The 21,298-nt window shown below is 42.5% G+C and overlaps 1 protein-coding gene across 1 annotated transcript in view; it reads left to right on the top strand.

The window, feature by feature from the left end:
• The window catches only part of THBS2 (thrombospondin 2), a 45,130-nt gene that overhangs the window by 5,549 nt on the left and 18,283 nt on the right, over window positions 1-21,298 (top strand). Inside the window, exons 4-15 of the mRNA XM_083496414.1 lie at window positions 3,143-3,227; window positions 7,424-7,617; window positions 9,617-9,760; window positions 10,843-10,939; window positions 12,346-12,516; window positions 13,000-13,176; window positions 14,878-15,051; window positions 15,788-15,915; window positions 16,057-16,209; window positions 18,186-18,404; window positions 19,741-19,848; window positions 20,350-20,509. Coding sequence (XP_083352540.1) covers window positions 3,143-3,227; window positions 7,424-7,617; window positions 9,617-9,760; window positions 10,843-10,939; window positions 12,346-12,516; window positions 13,000-13,176; window positions 14,878-15,051; window positions 15,788-15,915; window positions 16,057-16,209; window positions 18,186-18,404; window positions 19,741-19,848; window positions 20,350-20,509 — 1,810 coding nt within the window. The remainder of the gene's footprint in view (window positions 1-3,142; window positions 3,228-7,423; window positions 7,618-9,616; window positions 9,761-10,842; window positions 10,940-12,345; window positions 12,517-12,999; window positions 13,177-14,877; window positions 15,052-15,787; window positions 15,916-16,056; window positions 16,210-18,185; window positions 18,405-19,740; window positions 19,849-20,349; window positions 20,510-21,298) is intronic.

Here is a 21,298-nt window from a genome sequence, read left to right as displayed (position 1 = left end):
CAAGTCTCTTCAGCTGTTTGTCCAGGAGCCACTCCAAGATGGGAGAAGGAGCTGTCTAAAACCCTGACACTTTTTGGCCCACTTGCTATATCCAAACCTCTGAATGTCTACCAAGAGTTGTAGATTGGCAGCATGGAGCCATATAGGCTTCAGTCCTCTACACAGTTACCAGGGAGTAAGCTCCATTAAAGTCAGTGGGGCTTGCTCCTGAGGAGAAACGTATAGAATTTCACTGGCAGCTTCTGTTAAGATTTGCTGCTCTAACATCTACACCACACTGGCTGTCATGTCTGGGGTAGGATGGGGGAATGACTCAATAATATCAGCCACACATTTTGTTTGCTACACTCATGAGGAGAGGAGGGAGACATGGGGTTGCTGTTTTTGGTAGGAAACCATTGTTCTGCACTGCATCTTGTTCTGGCCTCAATGGCAAATGTCATGGTCAGGTAAAAATAAACCTGACCATGGGCACTCTATCTCTTGGCTATTAGAATGCTACCTTTGCTTTTCCTTCAACTGGATGATTCCTCAGAGCATGAGCCAAGAGCTCCACTTTCTGATGGCTAAAGAATTAACTTAACCACATGCAGTAGAGGCTAGTGTTCGTTGGGATGGCAAGGTGGAACCAATGACAGATGGAGCCAGCAAATTCTGGTTGTGTTCCTCTCCTTTGCTTTTTCCCTGAAGAAATTTTCCAAGGCCAACACTGAGGGGCAGTGGGAGGAGGCTGACAGGCAGTGCCATCCCATGGCCTGGATGTAAGGAAGGAAGCAAACAAACAGGTGAGGGCTGGCTGAAGTTGATGGGGCAGTGGCTACTTTGTCCTAACATGCCAACCTCCACTGCTCACCTGAATTAACCAGAGTTCAGCTGGATGGTTTGGAGTGCTTTTACTGAAAGCTCTGTGGTGGCTCATTGGCTGCTGAACGCTGGGATTTGGTTTGCATGTGACACTAAGCCAATCCATATGGGTTCCCACAGCAAAAGTCATGACTGTTGCACTCCTCCAGTTCTACTGCTGCTGTGTTACTCAGGACTGCATTGCATTCAAATCTGGGCTCATGGTTTGTCTCACTTCAGGCAAATCATGAGTTGTAAACAAGGTTTGTTCTTCATTTATTGCCTTTGGTTTGACTGGAGCAAAGGTGTCATCTTCTTAAGAGGATTGAGGAGGCCCATGTCTGGTGTTTTTCAATTTTTTATGTGTTGTAAGCTGCCCAGAGTGGCTGTGGAAACTGACAATTAGAACTTCTGGCAGTGCATTAGCAAGAGAGCTGGTGGAATATTTTCTCCCATGCTGAGAAATTTCTGCCCTGAACCAACATATTAGCCACAAACAATAGTATTTATTCTTGCAATTCGTATATGTGGTCACTGTGCCCCTATGGAGAGATGGAGGACCTATTTGGATTGTCTGTGCTTGAAGACTGGAGGAATCTGATGGAATCCGGAATGCTCTGGGGGATTGTGCCCTCGAGTACTGTCCAGCAGAGCTTTTCTGGGTGGTGGAGCTTTTGGAGCCCTTGTAAACCTACCTTGAAAAGTTGCAAAGCACTTTGAGGGCAAAGTCACACATATTTGGTCTGACCTTGACACCACGGTTAATGCAATCTGGTGGAGGCATCTAGAGCACTGCCTTGGCTGGTTTGGGATCAGGTTCAGTTATTGAGACATGGGAATATGGATAAGGAATTTGAGTGTTTGGCCAATACATCCCCTTTGCAAAAGACCCCCCCCCCCGGACCCTAAAGACACAACTGTCACCTAATAGCAACTATCCTGATTTTGGACAAGTTGCTGGAGAGGGTGGAGGCTTAGCAACTGCAGGTGTGCTTGGAGGAAGCCGCTTATCTTGACCCAATTCCATTATGGAATGTCAGGACAAGGGGAGTACAACCATATTGATGCTCCTCAAATCTCACAATGGCTTGTGACCATAGTATCCTCCTGAACTGACTCTGTGAGTTGGGAGTAGGAGGTAGGGTTTTTTAGTGGTTTCTCTGGTTTCAGATATTACTATTAGCATTAGGGATCTATACAAAACTTTTCAAAGCAGTCAGAAGATTTGAAGGAAAGTGTCATCACTATGCAGATGACAGGTTTCTCCTTGGCATTGGTCTCAGAAGAAGCTGTGAAGATGCTTGACCAGTGTCTGAAGACAGCACTAGGTTGGATGAGGGCCAACAAACTAAAGCTGAATTCTGACAAGACAGAAAGCTCCCAGGTTCAGCAATTAGGAAGGTGGCCTGTTCTGTAGGGGGTTGCATTCACTCTGAAGGACCAGGTGCAAAGTCTGAGGGAACTATTGGATTCAACTCTGAAACTTGAGTTCCAGGTGATCACAGTGACAAGGAATGCTTTTTTCCAGCTACGACTACTTCACCAGCTATGGCTCTTCCTGGACAGGGATTTCCTGGCCATAGGGACCCATGCTCTAGTAACCTCCTGTTTGGATTCCTGTAATTCACTGTATGTGGGGCTGCCCTTGAAGATGTCACAAATACTGAAACTAGTTGAAAACGCTGCAGCCAGATTGTTGAGGTGTCTGTGTGAGTTCATGTTACAGTTGTTCTTAAACACTTGCACTGGTTGCTGATTAGACACTGGGACAAATTCATGGTTTTAGACTTGATGTAAAAATCCCTAACTGACTTTGGACACATCTACCTGAAAAAAAAATGCAAGGTTTAAGGTTGTCTGTGGCAGCCCTGTTAGTAGAATTATATTTAAGGGAGGTTCATAGTCTTTTCAGCAAAGATGGTCTTTTCAGCAAAGGCATCCTGACTATGGAACGTGTGGCTGGCACCATGGTTTTCATTGCCAGCTAGAATCCTTTTTCTTCTGCCAGGCCTGTGGGTAATATGATATCTGACCTGTTTTGATGACAGCATTTGATTGGTTGTTGTGCAGGACTTTTTCTTCTTCTTCATTTCTCTGTTTAATTATGTGGTGATAAGCCCTGAGGTCTGTTGAAGAAAGGTGGAATATATGGTATTTAAATGAATAAAATAAACAAACAATTTATGCAGGATTCAATTCAGTCAAGGTTGAAGAAGTTCTGAAGGAGGCAGGAAGTAGACTAATGATTTGCTGTTATCTTAAATGATACAAACATTTTGTGTGTGTGTCTTCTTTGCAGGGTCTCCTCCAAAATATTCATCTAGTTTTTGGAACATCAATAGAGGATGTCTTGCGCAGTAAAGGATGCCAGAGGAGCCAGTCAGGTAAGAAGGAAAAAAAAAAGTCTCGTTCTTATTGCTCACAGTAATTTGAGGGAGTGGCCACACATACCATCAGTTTTTATTGGCTCCTTCCAATATTAGGCGGAATGAAGAAACCAATTAAAATCTGTATTGACAGAGAGTTCTGCAAAGGGTCAGTTTCATGCTGCTGTCAGATGAGCTTCACCAACTGGGGGGACAACCAGTCACGTCTACAGATGACCTCCATGATGGGTTTAGGCCAGGCACCCCCAAACGTGGCCCTCCAGATGTTTTGGGACTACAGTTCCCATCATCCCTGACCACTGTCCTGTTAGCTAGGAATGATGGGAGTTGTAGTCCCCAAACATCTGGAGGGCCGGGTTTGAGGGTGTCTGGTTTAGGCTGTCCCTAAGGTACCCTGGACCTAAATTGTTCAGGGCTTTGTATCTCCTTGGTACTATAAAGAATGATATTGCCAGGTGACTCTTTTGTATGAATGGTGATCTTTAAAGAAGCATCATTTATCCTTGACACACATATACAAGAGAGGATTTTAGGTCCAAACATCTCCCCAGACATGTTATTTATTACTTATTTTAAAAGGCTAAAGCTACCCCCCCTTTTTTGCCTCTCTCTTAAGACACAAAGGCTGAGACAAGTGAATGCCAACATTTGTGATCAAATGTGAAGTATGTGGTGAGCTGCATTGAAAGGCCGGGTTCTACTTTTCAAGATGAATAAATAAAATTGCCCATTAGTAGTAGCTTTTCCACTTGAAACCATTTTGACTTTCAGAATAAATCGTGTTTACTACCAGGGGAAAAAAAACAGAAAGTGGAAAGATGCAAGACTCCCATCATAGGCTGGTCCCAGATGTTGCCTTTCACTTCCATAGGCTGTCTACCCTTATTGTTTCTGCCATAGCTTGTGCCAACAAAGCTACTGCACTGACTTTAGCAATCTTAAAAACACGCAGTTCAAAACCTGAAATTAATGATCTCAAAAGTGTCACATGTGGGACTTACATAAATTTTCATGGCAAGAATACATCTTTTCATTGAGTCAAGATGACACTCAAACAAGTGACATTTCATGATAAATTACTTTATTGTGCTGTGTTGCATTTTTAGGGTTTCCGGTCTACAGCCAAGATATTTAAAGTTCTTAGCTCTGGAAACAATTCATTATAAACTTTTGGAAAATGTTTACTTAACTGTTGTCACCATGTTTAGATTGATTAGCTCCATTAGCAGCAATTAATCATTTCCCTGCCCAAAGTTTTTTGTTGATTCTTTAGCTGTATATCTATGTCTTTGTTTATTTTCAGACCTAATATGCAGTTCTGCCCTTAGAATGCTTTATACAGTAATATTATTTGCTGTCCTGGAATCATTCCTGATTTACATTAATACATCTAAGTCAGATCATGACCTTCTTCGATTATTTTTGTTACCGTGCCATTGATAGTACAAGTAAAGGAATAGAGTGACAGATTTATGAGCAAGTTTTAAGGGCCATCCTCGAGTGGGCTCCTTCCTTTGTTGTCATACTGAAAAACAGAATGGTTTGCATGAATGGTTTGCATCTTATTGAGGCCACATGAATGTGTAGGCTCCTCAAGACGAGCTCTCGGCTGCTTTGCTCCTTCCTGGTCTTTTTTGTTCCTCATCCCACACTGTGATGAACTAAGCCGTGGTATGGCATCCTGTGTTGTCTGAACCAGGACTTGTGGTTAAGCTCTCTCCTCACTAAGCCTAAGGTACCGTCAAGGTTTATTCTTAGCTGCAGCTCATGGGTCGCAAGGAGAGAGCTAAACTATGAGCCTGGGTTTGCCCAACATGCTAAGCCAAACCTTGTTTTAGCTCAGCAAAGTACAGGAGTAAAAAAGACCAGGGATCAGCAAGGTAGCTATGAGCTTTTCTCTGGGAGACCACATGTTTGTGTGGTCCTGGTAATCCTTACTGCGAACGAGGCCTTTATAATTCAATGGCGTTTGGTAAATAAGTTTATATTCTGTTCACCACCACTAAACATGTGGCTGCTTTAGTGTTTCTTGAGGGTACCTAAGGAACATCAGTTTTAGTGAAAATATGTGAGGTATGATGTGCAGATCAAGCCTACATGCTTACTCAGAAGTAGGTCCCAGTGGGTGGAAGCCAATGTAGTGCTAAGTCTCTCTTTCTGTCAGTGCAAAGATTTCTCCTTGAAAAGTGGGATGTTTCCTGCTTTCCTCCCCTGTTTCCCCCTAAATCTGTTCTAGGGGTTCCCCTCTGGAGCAGATTTGGGGAAAGCATGGGAAGCACTGGGGAGAGAATGGGGAAAGTCCTGTTACACAAATGGAGATTCTTGCACTGCTGGGACACAGCAGTTATATACCACACACCAATTTCAGTAGGATGTCCTCCCTGGCATAGCATCTACCTGACATCATAGAATGGGGATGGCCATGCTTGCCTGTGGCCTATGAAGTGTTCAATGGCCTCAACCTGATGAGTGGTAGGAGCGCAGCTTGCTCCAATAGCATAGCAGGGGTGGCTTGCCAGATGTGGTTGGACTCCAGGTCCCATAATCTCTGATCATTGGTCATGTTGCCTGGAGCTGATGGAAGTTGGAGTCCAGCAACACCTGGAAGTCCAGCAACATATGGAGGCCCACAAGTTTCCGATCCCTGATGTACAGGAATACAGCATTTATTTCTGCTTGTGATTTAGTATATAGTATGCTGTACCTGATGATGTGCACTCCATTTACAGCCAAATTGTGCCAGTTTTATTGTAGGGTCTCTCCACTCATGAGGGGGGTAGTTTGTGCAGCAAAATAAACTTTTAGCCCCCCAACTGCTCTCTGAATAATGCAGAGGCTCCCAAGAATGTGGGAAGTGACCACCTCAACAATAAAGGATGAGATCCTATAAGTCATACTGAAAGTTGCCCAAAATCATAATGATGTAAAGGTATCAGAGTATCCTCTTGCATGTCTACAATGAGATGCATGTCATCTGAATTTGCACTATTTTTAAATACATGGCTGAGACTCCAAGAGGATGACAGTAAGACAGCTCCGTGCGTGCAAAGGAAATGCTTGCTACTCTTTCCCCATTCAGTGATCTGGTTTTGGCCAAGAAACATAACAACTAGGGGAGGAAGCATCCCTGAGTTTACAGTCTGGTTATGTTGTCAGTACATGCTCTTTTGGCATAAGCACTGTGCCAGCAGCAAGTATGCTGCCTGCAAAAGCATCTGCTGCAAATGCTTTGAAAAAGCTATGCTGCTTGTGCTTCTTCATTCCCTTCAGACACACATTTAAAATAAATTGTGCTGGGTAGGGCTACGCCGAACCTTTACTTCCTTAATTTTGGAGGCCAGAAAGTAGTGCCCGGAGAGAATAACATTCCCTGAAAAAAGAACCTTGCAAGGAAAAGCCTATGCACATTTACTCAGAATTAAGTTGCCCTTTGTTTAATGGGCCTTACTCCCAACTAAAGGTGCATAGGGTTGCAGTCTTAATTCATCCTTTTTCGTGGCTTCTTACCACTGCTTATATCTATGGCTATTGCTTTCAATTAATCAAGCCAAAACGGTCATCTTATCAGCACTGTGTTCTTATAATTCTTTGGGACTAAAATGTCAACAAGCATTCAACCCATTCTTGCTCCCCTGCCAGGGTGATCATGAAACCTTGGGAACATGTGATACTACATCATCATCATCATCATCATCATCATCATATTTGTATACCACCCTTTATCCGTAGATCTCAGGGTGGTTCACAACATAAAATTACAATATAAAAACCACAAAATACGTAATAAAAATCAGAACAAAAGCAAACCAATAATCCCCCTTCCCACAACACATTTAAAAGGGCATCAGATGTCAATCAGCCATACTTAAGCTTTTAAGTGGATAGTATTTAACATTGCATATGTTCAATTGCCCTGTCCTGTGTTCCCAAAAGACTTTTCCATTGCCTCTAAACCTGCAGACCTCTTTGAGAGCTGGAATCTAAACTGTGAAAAGGAATGACTATAATTGGAAGGGGCCGACATCCAATCCTTCTGTTATACCCTTGAGTATAATTTGGCATCAAACTTGTTCCAAGAGAGATACAGTTATAATCCACCTTTAGTACCAATGTATAATTTGAGCCAAAAGTTGTAATCAGGGAAAAGCTGTTGCATATACGTAATGGGTTTTATTTTACTTTCTCTCTTCCAGCTGAAGTGAACACAATCAACGAGAGCACTGAGATCCTTCACCTTCCTTCTGTCATGACAGAGTATGTTGGTGAAAACACAGAGAAAAAGGCAGAATTCTGTGATCGCTCTTGTGAAGAGCTAGGGTCTATGTTTACAGAACTCACTGGACTGCGTATTGTTGTCAACAGCTTAACAGAAAAGTTAGAAAAAGTGGTAGGTATCACCAGTGTGTTCTGCTCTAGATGTCTGGTCATTCATTTGCAGCGATTGCTCCTCAAGATTAGCAACAACAAATGAACGGTCAAGTCACTGGCACTACAATAAATCCTTTGTTTGGGTATCTACCAGACATTGATACGGAGAACACTTATACATGTTGGAAACATGCCAAAGTATTGTATGAAAATTGTCTGAGAATAGTGGGGTGGTGTATTAGTTCTGATGTCACCTCAGGAGCTTCCCATGTTATGGGGAGGACACACTAGGTAGAAAATTCTGAGTGCTGTGAAAGGGTGGAGTGGCTTCTGTTCTAGGTTCCAGCCATCCAGCCATGCCCTTCTTGAGGATGTTCCATTCCATTCTCTCTCCCTCAGCTTTCCATTCTCCCCACCCCACCCAACAATCAGTTAGCAATCTTCAGCCAGTTAGCCTGCTGGGGCTTTGAGTGTGTTTGTGTGCTGCCCAACACACAAGTTGAAAGACATTGCAAGGTGCTATATGTGTGCACATGAGTAGATCTCAGCCATGCAAGGAGGGGGACCTTCATTGGGCAGGGTCCCTGCTCACGAAAAAGAGCTATACCAGCTTACATCTGTAGGTGGGGAGAACTCCTGTCATCTGTTGAACAAGAAGACATCCGTAGAGCATGGCAATGATGGGCTAGACTGCTGGGCTCTGCACCCGGCTTCCATATGTTTTTTCAGCACATGGAATGATTCGTGTGAACCACATTAAGGACAGCCTTGATGCTGCTAAGACAATACTTTGTCGTGGGAGACAGCTGGATGATATTCTTTTTTCAGTTGCCAGAGAAAGGATGAACACACAGGCCCCAGGGTTTGCGCGGGGGACGGGGACGGGACAGAAAGGGTGAAGAGAGAGGGTGACAATTGAGAGGACTAGATTTGCCCCCGTGCTCAAATGGTGTGGTTAGGTTAGTGCCAGGTGATTTGGCACCATCTAGATAACTGTGTGACACTGGCAAAACTGCCCTCTCTACCACATGTGGGGTACTGTTGCACTTGCTGGTGCAAATATTGCATTCCAGCAACTGCATTTAGGAGTCTGATTACTGGGACACAGGGACTTGTCGGTAGGTAGCTGTGCCTTCTGGGACAACGTCACAGAGGGAGATGAGGGAAGGATAAGTGACCCCCTACCCAGTTCCATGCTTACCCATCTCCTGGAAAACCGTAGTTCCTCGAAAGGCTCTTGGTGGCTAATCCTTAAAGTATTTGTGTGCTGCACATACTACCACTGCCAGGGGTGGCATGTCCCATTTTGCCGCTTGAGGCGACATGGAACATGCCTGCTGCACTGCGCCACTGCCACTGGCAGAGAAGCAGCACTGACATCAGCATCAATATCCAGCGAGATCTTATGAGAGTTCACTGAAAATCACCAAATCTCTTGTACTCTGTGAGATCTCGCAAGATTTTGGCTCCCACCTTCTGAGGTGGCTGCTTCACCCCACCTCATGAAGTCATCAGGCCAGCCCTGATCATTGCACAGTGTTAATGCATATGTGGGCACCTTGATAAATCATATAGAAAATACACGAATGTGCCTTGTTTGTCATTGCCTGGCTTTTGTTCCATTGTCTGCTTCAGTCTGTGTTATGAATCAACTTCACATATTTGAAATAGACCTGAAGTGGTCTAGCACATGTCTCAAGAGTGAAATCATCTTCCCTTTTAAGGAAGATGAGTGATACTGGAAGACAATCTCTTCAGTAGAATTTATGGAGATCTGTGTAAGCGCTGCAATCCCAGATTGTAACATTAGCTGGGACGTTTGCGCCCAGAGGAATAGTGCACTCACTGAATTGTTTGCTTCTTTTCTGGCTCAGTTTAGCTGGGTGAAAGAAGGAATCTGTTCTGAGCAGCCTAGCTTTCTATGCTGAGGGTTAGTGACAGTTTCACTCTTCTCTGACTATGGTGCATTGCAAAACGGCCAATTCATCGCTACTGATGCTACCTGTTTCATTGTACAGTCTGAGGTGAATGAGAAAATTGTGTCGGAACTGCTTGGCCCCAACAAAACACTCAAGAACCAGTCGGCTTGTTGGCAAGATGGCCGTGAGTTTATGAATAATTCGCATTGGGTTGTGGACAGCTGCACGAAATGTCACTGCCAGGTAAGGCATCAATGAATCATTTACTCTTCCCCACCCAATCACACAGAGGGGTTTTTTCAGCTCTGCATCCAATCAGGAGTACATTGGTACCTTGGTTCCCAAAATCAATCCATTCTGGAAGTCTGTTTGACTTCCAAAACTTTCGCAAACCAAGGCACGGCTTCTGATTGGCTGATTGGCCCCGGAAACAATGTTGACAGCTGAAATGGACATTTGGCTTCCCAAAAACTGGAACACTTACTTCTGGGTTTGTGACATTCGGGAGCCAATTTGTTCAGGAGCCAAGCCATTCGGGAACCAAGGTACCACTGTAATGAGCTATTTTAATAGGCATCAATCTCTTTCTGCTGGGCTTTGCACTGCTCTGTAATTTCAATTTATTATTATTATTATTTATTTGGCAGGGTGCCTTTGATAAACTGTTATGATGGATGGCCACATATTCTTGGGGTTGAATCAATACATCAGTGGAGCAGACTGCCACTCATGCAATGGGATTTCCCCTTCCTCTTCCATAACCCTCCAGAGCAGATTTTGGAGGAATGTAAGGAGCTGCAGAGTGGCGAAGAAGGGCAATCTGCTCACCTCACCCCATGTTGAATTCCTTGGCCTTTAGTAGCCAGAACCCTCCTCCCTCCCTCACCACTAACTAAATCTGGCGTCATCAACCCTAATGGGGATGCAGCTGTACAGTTTGGCCCACCTGCTGTCACTGATGCAAAACTACAAGCTTTATTACTGATCGACTAGAGGGTGTTATAGCCCGTTCTTCTGTGTGGTATCTCATATTGTCAGTTGCATAAGTCTCTGATGGAAAATAGCATGGTGCCAGTTGCACTTTTTGATGTGCATCTTTTGTCAATAAGGCAAACTTAGGTACTCAAGCATAATCCCTGCAATGAACATTTTGCATTTCAGAGGGTTGGCCTGGAGGACCCTTGGATCCTGCCCAACTCTGCAATTCTATGATTATATTACTTTTTCCTTCATTTGAAGAATGTCCTGCCAAAAGATAGGGTATTTAGATTGACTGATATTGGAGTAATGGTTCCATGTGTTTTTTCCCCCCTTTGCACATACAGAACTCTAAAACGATATGCAATAAAATCACATGCCCAGCTGTTCACTGTGTCAGCCCCACTTTTATTGATGGCGAGTGCTGCCCTGTCTGCTATCACTGTAAGTATGGCATGCAAGGATAGCTTATTGTTAAAAGCTTGCCTAGCAGAGAAGTCTCAGCTTGAATACCTCTTGCTGGGTCTTCAAAGAGCAAGGCTGCAGATGATTCCAGCTAGACTTCCTATGTCAGTCTTGCACACTTAACTAGCTATACACTATGTGCTGTTACTGCTTGGCTGATCCCTGAATGTCTTGCCACCTGCATAATTTTCTTCATTTGATGAAAGTACCGCAGGGAATAACATATGACAGAAGGAGGAGCAGGAGAGGTGCAAGGTTTCTGACTTCTGGGATGATTGCCATTATGCTTAGGCAGGGATAGGGAACCTGTGACCCTCTAGTTATTGCTGAACTGTAACTCCCATCAGCCTCAGCCAGCATGGCCAGGAGTCAGGGCTGATGGGAGCTGTAGTCCATATTGAAGTGATCATCTTCATACAGGGATTTCCCACTTCAGTTTTTACAAGGGGAAGAGGTTGCCGGTTTACTCCTGTGTGATGCTCACGTTCCATGTGAACAAACCAAGTATATCAGTGAGAAGCCTTGAGAAACAACCTTTCTCTGAGAGAGGAGAGAGATTTGCATGTGGAGAGCAAATTTTCAAATGGGACACTTAAAAAGAAGATGTTATTGAAGTAAATCAAACAAAAATAACAGAGGAACAAAAAAGCAACACAGTATATCTGGGAGAGAGAGACTTAATATTAAGTTGGTACAGTACTTAAGACCATTAGGAAATCTACATATCACATTGCACTGTGCAGAGGGAGTCCTTTGTGTCTACCTTAGCTGTATATAAGATAAATTCCCACCAAACCGCATAGAATTTTTCCAGGGTCCATCAAGCTTTGGCAACATGTAATTTATGAGTTCTTTTTTTCAGTTAAAATCCACATATTACAAGTCCTGTAAGGTTTTCCATTTGGGGGCAACTGAGGTTTTGGCAGCCACTAGTAGCCACGTCAAGAGGTCCTGAGAGCTGAAACCTTTCAAATTGTTTGCCTCATAGATTTTGTAAACAAAGTGGCAGCGAGGTTGGAATGTGATGTTTGAGTATTTTGGTCATTTCTTGACAATTGTCCAGAATTTGAATACTTGTGAGCAGCCCCAGCACAGAACACTATTGGAGCACATAGCTTTACAGACCAAATGGACAATATGCTTTGAGAGTGATGTGTAAGACAAACAATGCCAACAATAATAATGTGTAGCTGGTTGGGCTGTGTCTATTCAGTGCTTCAGGCTGTATATGGGCTTAAGCTTTGAAGAGCTAACCCAACAGATGCATTGGTTCACCTGTTTCTTTCGGCTTATTTTTGGCTCCCTAATGTATCTGCAAATTCCAGCAGGCTTTTACATGTGAACAAGACAGTTCAGGGCACCTCTATGATTCTTCTGATTTGCAGCTGACGACAGTGAAGAAGGCTGGTCACCCTGGTCTGAATGGACAGAATGCTCTGTCACTTGTGGATCTGGAACCCAGCAACGAGGAAGGTCATGCGATGTCACCAGCAATACTTGCCGAGGGCCCTCCATTCAAACAAGAACATGTTCCCTCGGGAAATGCGACAATCGCAGTGAGTGTTTGTAATGTCAAGCTTTTATCTTTGTAACTTCTCCTTTGCTTCTCAAACAAGCAAATGCTACTCACCTGGAATCAATCCTGTATGCAAAAGAAACACATCCACTCATGAAAGAGCTTGTGTGACTTTTTTTTAGATTCATCAGATGTTAAGATGTGACCTGAACTACTCCCCTTACCCACAAGGCAAAGAGGTAGATAATAGATAATTGACAGGTGAGGACACTGCTCTTTGTGGCCCACATATCCAGCTATGATTAGCACGTGGGGGCAGTAAACATATGGCCACTTTGACACTGATAGACATGGCTGAAAGTTGGCGTGGACTGTCAGATAATCACAGCTGCCATTGGTATTTGTACTGCAGTTACAGTTTTCCTTACATTGCTAGACATTAAAGGGGAATTTTTATTAGAACCTTTGAGGATTTAGGGACTTTAGGGCCTTGAACTGTGATTCTTTTTCTCTCCTTGATCAGTACGGCAAGATGGCGGCTGGAGCCACTGGTCCCCTTGGTCTTCCTGTTCTGTCACCTGTGGGGTAGGCAACATAACTCGCATACGTCTCTGCAATTCCCCCATCCCACAGATGGGTGGGAAAGGCTGCAAAGGAAGCGGAAGGGAAACAAAAGAATGTGAAGGAGTCCCATGTCCAAGTAAGTGTTTTGGTTTGAATTCTCAGCCTCTGATAAGGCTGCAGTCTAGATGTCAACATTACTCAAGCTGAAAGAACCTATCCTTTACATTTGAGATCAGCAACTGGGGCTCTGTTAGACTGAATCCACATCTACTTGGCCCTTCAGATAAAGTGATAAAAAGTATGCATGCCATAAAGGAATCTATGGCACACTATTTTAGAGGGTCTGCCTTGAACGGGAAACTTTTTACTCACTTTTCAAAGTACCCCTTCTCGAAAGCTGGTTGCTGTGCAAGGCAATAAATAGATTATGTAACAGGTGGTGTGGTGGCATCACTCATCTGACCTCTGGTCTATCAGGAGGTAGAGAGGGAAAGCATCAGTTGGCATGGTGGAAATGCAGCAGTGAGAACACCAGATCAACTCACTCTACTGCCTCCCATTCCTGGTAAGAGGTAGTGATGCAGAAGTCAGGTGACTGATGGTGCCCCACCACATGGTCCACTACTGAATAGAATATCATAACATTCTACTAGACTTAGGCTGCATTTCTGTGCACATTTATGAGGCAGTAAGTCACACTGAAATCAATGGAACTCACCTATGTAGGGGTCTACTATTTGCTCAGAGGTTTCATAGGTTTACAGTATATTGGATAGTATAGATGTTCTATAATAGATGTTCTATAATGGAAACCTAACATTATTCTCATTATTTGAGTTTAATAACATCTACATGAAAAGCATGTTCTAGCAGGAGAGTGAAGTCTACAGTTCCATATTTAACCAGTAATGAAATTCAAATAGAAGAACCTCAGTCTGTCATGAAATTTGCATCTTCCTATTATCTTTACTTCAGTGACAATGGGCTGAAACTGCTATAGCCTGAGGATGTGCAATGTTTTCAAAAACTGATATCTACCTTTGAACTACTAATTGCTTCTTCACAACCTATTTGTTGATCATTCTTCCTGATTTGTTCACCTACAGTTTGCAGGGAGGTTAGACAATGTCAGCTTTATAGTGAGCATTCATTCTGATTAGGAGGCTATATAACAACATCTTCCAGATCTTTCCTCCATCAATTTCTGTACTGCAAAATGTATTGGGTTTTTATGGGGGGGGGTGGGTGGATGTGAGGGTAAAGCAGATTTGTTGTGCAAGAGCATCAAATCTACTTTGATTGTGCAATCTGAATTTGCCAGGGTGCATCTGAATCCCACTTGCAAAATCACACCCAGAGTCTTTTCTATGAAAATAACATAATTCAGATTTGTTGCATGTATTTGTATATATGCATGGGCAAAGTCATGTGGAGAGAAAGCTGGGATAGATTACTATGTGAGCAAAAATATGCATTCTTTCTTGCACTGCATTATCCTTCCGGACTGCCAGTTGTCTTATTGGATTCAGGGGACTGAAGAGGCTGCCATCTATAACCCTTTTTTTTAGTTACCCCATTGAAGTGAATGGGGTACTTCTGAGTAGGAGGATTGTGGATTATGGCCAAAACAGAGTTTGCAATTTGAGCAGATTCTTTTCAGGTTCTTTGACTAGACCAGAAAGACAATTTGTATTCATTGTACTAGTGAAGTGGCCAGGTGAAATAACGTCTTGAATCACTGAATGACACCACTCTGTGTGGTCAGTGTTTTGTTTTGTTTTCTTGACTGTACTGTGTCTGCCCATGCTAATTTTTTCTGTTGTCTGTCCTACTCCAGTCAATGGTCGATGGAGCCCTTGGTCTCCTTGGTCTGCATGCACTGTTACCTGTGGCGGAGGCATTCGGGAAAGATCTCGTCTCTGCAACAGCCCAGAGCCTCAGTATGGTGGAAAGGCATGTATGGGAGATGTCATACAGCATGATATGTGCAACAAACAGGATTGTCCAATAGGTGAGTGTGGAATGTGCTGGATAGTTAGCTGTGTTTTAAACAAAGATACCCAAGTATACTTCATGCCTCACATGGGATCTAGTACTCCAAACCATTCTGCTAGACCAGCCTACGATTGTTGGAGCAGCAACTGCACAGTGGCAGAACATGGGATTTGTATGCAGCAGACTTTGGGCTGGGTTCAACTAATGGGTCCTGCTTGTGGAAGCTCACACAAGGACTTATGCCAGCACAATGGGGCTTTCTCCCCACTCCCTCCACTTGGGATGTGTGTGTCAGAAGAACACCAAGAACAGTGCACGGGGGAAGGAGAGGAGAGATTGCACCTCTAGCACAAGCCTGACAGAACAATTTCCTTAATCCTATATTGAATTCCTTCGATGAGATTCAGTCACTGCCATCTCCAGTTAAAAGGATCTTGGCTGAGAGTGCTAAGAAAGGCACCTGCCTGAAACTGGAGAGTAGCTTCCGGTCTGGAGTAGACATTTTGAGCTAGGCAGTTTCAGACATACTATATCCTTACTGCTGTGCCTTTGTATACAACTTGTCCTTTTGGCATCGTCTATCTGGGACTGGTATAAAATATATTCGTAGTAAATTTTAATACAGTTGCTTCGAAGTGGGTGGGGAGATTTAATATAGAAATGATGTAAAGCTGTTTTTCTTCCTCTGTATTCAGATAAGGAGATTGGCTTCGTACTGACACAATTAATGCTCTTTCCCCTTGCTTTGGCAGATGGATGTTTGTCAAACCCTTGCTTTCCTGGAGCAGAATGCAACAGCTTCCCGGATGGTTCTTGGTCCTGTGGTGCATGCCCTGCTGGTTACCTTGGAAACGGAACAGTCTGTGAAGACCTTGATGAGGTAGACACAGTTTTGGTTCATACAGAAATGCCGCTTTGACCCCACCCAATGGAAACACTTAGCCAACTTCGTTGGAGGTTCCTCTGTGATATAACTCAATACTTCTTTCTGGTTGTGTGTGTGTGTCTTTGTTTTTTGCAGTGTGCAGTAGTGCCAGACGTTTGCTTTAAGTTAAATCAGAACCACCGTTGTGTAAACACCAATCCTGGATTCCATTGCTTGCCATGCCCTCCTCGCTACAAAGGAAGTCAGCCTTATGGGGTGGGCCTAGAGGCTGCCAAGAAAGAAAAACAAGTAAGTGCTGTTGAAAGAAGGCCAGTAACGGGATGGAAAATGTGATACATCTGCTATAAAACTATGGCACAAAGAGGGTGATGAAGTATCAGTCCTAAAGACTTCATTGTCTTGGAGCATCTCGAAATGAGCAAGAGTGCAGCTTGCATGTTTATAATGTACCCCTTAGATTGGAAACCTGGCATTCAAAACCACTCCAAACTCTTTAATAAACTGATCTCAAAAGTCATTTCTTTATATTAAAAAAAGAAAAAAGATTAGGGCCAATTGAAAAGGGTCAAGAAGGTATAACAGTGCATAGGAGGAGAGGGATTAATTCTTCATATAGCACAGGATGTAATGATGGCCGCTAACTTGGATTACTTTAAAATGGGATTAGAGAAATCTATGGAAAGGCTACTAGTTGTGATAGCTATACATTACCCCCAGTAACAAAGGCACTATGCCTCTCTGACTGAACACAAACAGGGAGAGTGCTCTCGCACTCATGTTCTGTTTCTGGGCTTCCCATGCTCATCTTGTGAGAACAAAATGCTGGAGCAGATGGGTCTGATCCAGAAAGCCTGTTCTTATGTTAGCCCTTCAGCCACAGGTTCTTCACTAACATATTCTTAATGCATTGCACTTGAGAACCAGCACAATTAATATAAGGGATTGTTTGACGCACTCTGTATGAAATAGGTCACTTTGGGGAGATCTTTATTCAGTGAACATGAGACAATGCAACTAAATTAGATTTGATAAAAAGACATTCCCCACCCTCATTTTAAAATAGTTTCATTGGGTTTTACTCACTCCCTTCATAGTTCTCCGTGTTCTGGCTGACACGGTTTGTGAAGTCTAAATGTGAAACATCCGTTAATGTTAAACTACTCTAGCAAAGCTGTCAATCAAAACAATAGCAATACAGAAGTACCAGTCAGGACTTGTGGAAAAGAAATCACAGTCCATTAGGCTGTCTCTCTATGTGAAAACAAAAACAAAAACCTAAAGGCAGCTAAATAGCTGGTTTGGTGCTACATCCTGAAACTGCTGCAAAGGAAATGGGTGGGGTTGATTTACGTTAGTTAATGACATCCAGAATCAGCAGATGTAAGAGAATTTTGTGAAGTAATGTAAAATTCTGCTTAAGGCGACCCTTTAGTTAAATAAAGCATTATTCATAATTACTGCATTGACAAACGTGTGCAGCTAATTAGCTCAGTCAGAAAGGAAATGTTCCTTGAGGCTCTGCCCAGGATTTTAATAAAAGGTTGTTAAATCTGGGCCCAGCTAAAGGATGTGTGGCTCAAAGCTCAACAATATTATGGGAAACTAAAACTGCTGTTTATCTACTCTTCTGAATAATCAGATATTTTGGATGCTTCATGTGTCATTTGAGGGTGTGTTGCCTGCTTGACTATCGGTACTAAAATGTGTGTTGCCTGCTTGACTATCGGTACTAAAAACTGTTTAAAATGAGGCATTTGAAAAACAGACATTTTTGGCCAACTTAGTTGAATTCAAATTTGGCTTTGAATGGCTTTTCCAGCACTATGTGGAACTGAGTAGGTCTTGCCATCCAAAGCATCTCTTCTCTTGTGTTGTTATCACAATTCTTACCCACAGATACTGTTGTGGTCCCAGCCATTCCAGGAAGGTTTTCCTGGTCCCAGCCACCATATATTGTCCTGTTCCTAAAGTCACCTGTACTGCAGAAAGCACCCTGCGAATTCTTTTCAAGTATTGTAACTTGCTATGATGAGAATGACATAAAAGCAAATATATAATAAACAAGCTCATGCCCCTGTAGCTCATAATACATTTATTTAGAGAAAATAAAATGGGATAGCTTGCATCAAAGCATCACTGTCTCCTCTTCCAATTTAGCTGGGGTCTGGTGCTGCAGTTGACTTAGCTTAATTTAGCCCCAGACCTGAAGTACCCTTATGCCCGTACAGAAGCATGGTCTGAATGATTATGATTTGCTTTTTCAGGTATGTGAACCTGCCAATCCTTGCAAAGACAAGACACACAACTGTCACAGGTCAGCCGAGTGCATCTACCTTGGGCATTTCAGTGACCCTATGTACAAGTGTGAATGTAGGACAGGCTATGCTGGTGATGGATTCATTTGTGGTGAAGATTCTGATCTGGATGGATGGCCCAATCATAACTTGGTCTGTGCTGCCAATGCAACTTATCACTGCATAAAAGTAAGTAAGAAGCAATGGAAATGCCATAAATGTCTCACTGAAGGGCAGTGAATGAAGGGCAAGTCTAGTGATAGCCTCCAGTGACCATCATTTTCTGAACCATTTGTTAGGCCACTGTTGAAATAAATATTTTTCCAAGGTTGGTAGGGCTCTCAGTTTAGAGAATCTGTCCATTTTGGGCTCCTAGTCTACCAAAATTATATTCCTCTTATGATCCACCATAAAGATATGACTGGATAGACATGTCAGAATCGGGATCATTCCACTGAAATAGTTGAATGCACAATGTATTGTTGTTATTGTTGTTACTATTATTATTATTATAATTAGAATTTATATACTGCCCAATACCCGGAGGTCTCGGGGCAGCTCATTGCTTCATGCAAGGGCAGTGCTTCTGTCACCTTGCTACACCATCCTTTCATCACAAAATATGGCTTAGTCAGGTTACTGATAACATACCTTCTCAACAGGTTAACCAAATAAACCAGTGAAAAGCAGATGAGTAAGTGCTGAAGACACCCTTTATCAAACCAATACAGTCAAAAACAATACAGCACCAAAGTATATCACACCCCCCCCCAACAGCAAGTGAATTGAAACAAACCAGAATTTTGTGCATTACTTTAAACTTACTTTAAACTGCGAGAAATGCTTGTAACTTGAAGCTGAATGTGACTTTATAAGACTGGGGGATGGATCTAGGAATGGATTTCTCTTTTCCTGCTTTTCCATGATCAGGGAGGGAGTATTAAATGTTCCTTGGGCATACAATTGAGATGTCAAATTCTTTCAGCCCTGGCTAATGTCTGCTCATTTGTTAATGTGACCAGCTCAGCATATATGGTTCTTTCTTTCTTTCTTTCTTTTTGGTTCCTGTCACCAGGACGTACTTCATTTGATTCAAGAAGAATCAGGAACTACTTTCATTAAAAGACAAAAAAACAAAACTCAAACATGCGGAATTCATTTAGGGGAGGTTCTTCCCAAAAGCCAAACCCATTATTTTTGTAGTACATATGTTGATTTAATAAAGGTTAAATGCTTTCCTTTAAAGCAGTCTAGCAAAAATATAAGGTGGCAACCATCATCGGATATCATTCCACTTTAGCAATATAATCCAACACAAACCAAAGGCTGCCTAAAAGTGTGTGAAAATTAATTGAATACATATGCATGTTGACTTTAGAAAAGACTTCAGAATTCCCATTTTGAAGTCGCCCAGTGCCGTATTTTGGTCTCTGGAGGGGCATACAAACATTTAGTCAGAGTTTGGCATTATTATCAATTTGTGAAATAGAAGCATGTGCCAATCTGGGGTTGTCTGTTTTTACAGGATAACTGTCCTCTTCTGCCTAATTCTGGACAAGAAGACTTCGATAAAGATGGAAAGGGAGATGCCTGTGATGAGGATGATGATAACGATGGTGTTGAGGATGATAAAGTAAGCTTGTTTTCATTAACCCATCTTCTCCTTTCAGAAGAAATAAATATGGACACCATTAAGAAGTTGTTGGTATATTTGCTGCATTCTCATTTCTCTACATCTGTTGTCAGATATCAGAATTTAAACTGTACCATTTGGGATACCACTATTGCTTACAGATGTCGCTGATCATTACTTGTTCCACATTTCAGACCAACAGAAATTCTCAAAGAATGTCGCACTCTATGGGATTTTTACAGCTGTTTTGTTGGCTTGTCGTATTCATATGGGGAAAGGTTGAAAGACATTGACTCAAGCAGAGTGTATGAGAGAGTGATAGTCTTACATATGCCTCATTTGATGCTAATTTACTATTATTAGCAGTATTTACATGAAACCCTTGGGAACCCCAGTAGGTGTATGCTATTTGATTTACAGAAAGGGAAAAGGTTGATTGGAAATATAATGGTCTCTGAGCTATGCTTACACCTCTTTTCTTTAATCTTTTTCCTTTTTTAGGACAACTGCCCCCTTATTTTTAATCCTCGTCAATTTGATTATGACAAGGATGAAGTTGGTGACCGCTGCGATAATTGCCCCTATGTGCACAATCCTGCTCAGATTGACACCGATAATAATGGAGAGGGTGATGCATGTGCGGTGGATATTGATGGCGATGGTAAATTCTTATTCATTCTCATATATTTTGTTTCTGTTCAACGTGGGAGAAACTGGTTCAAAATAAGCTATTGCCCTCACCCTTGTGAACAACTCTATCAAATCAATCCATGCATTGAAGGCAAAGGATAGGGTTGCCTCATTTGCAAAAAAGAGGACGCTATGACGACTCTCATTTTAAACACCCCTCCTATATGTAGGCTATAAAAGCTGTGATATATTGCTGAGGGGGGCAGGAGAAGAGAAGAGGAAATCAAGCATTTTCAACCACCAGTTATGTCTATGAAGGATTTCTTAATCAAAGAAATCTTAGTGGTGTACCTAAAACTTATGGTTTGGTGGGGTTTACTGGGCAAATAATTTCATGGTAAAGGTTTTGCCATTTCTTCAAACCAGTTCTGGAACAGAATGGACTATTTGCATAGTCTCTCTGACAAGTCTTTAATGATCTTATAATGGGAAAGGTACTCTTTAAGAACCCACGTCCCATTTTTAAGACTATAACATTCACTTGATATAATAATTTCAGAAGTAATGAAAATTATGGCCAGCAATACCCATATTCTTTCTAATTATTTGTGCTGTCAAATATGCTCGCATGAAGAGCCACACTTGAAGTGCCAGCCAAATCAAATGTCTTCACCCAATGTGTTTGCCAAAACGCCTTGGGAGAAAAAAGGAAATTTCTTTTGGATGCTAGAATAATAAGGATCCCAAGTTACATTTTTGGCTCAGGAAGGAGGAAAAACCCAACAGTGACATTTCAGGTTATTAAACTGGCAAACCTGAC

Source organism: Podarcis liolepis (genome assembly GCF_965112155.1).
Source record: "Podarcis liolepis genome assembly, chromosome: 3".
Lineage (NCBI taxonomy): Eukaryota > Metazoa > Chordata > Lepidosauria > Squamata > Lacertidae > Podarcis > Podarcis liolepis.
The sequence above is the reverse complement of the archived record's forward strand: the minus strand, read 5'-3'. Positions and strand labels throughout refer to the sequence as shown.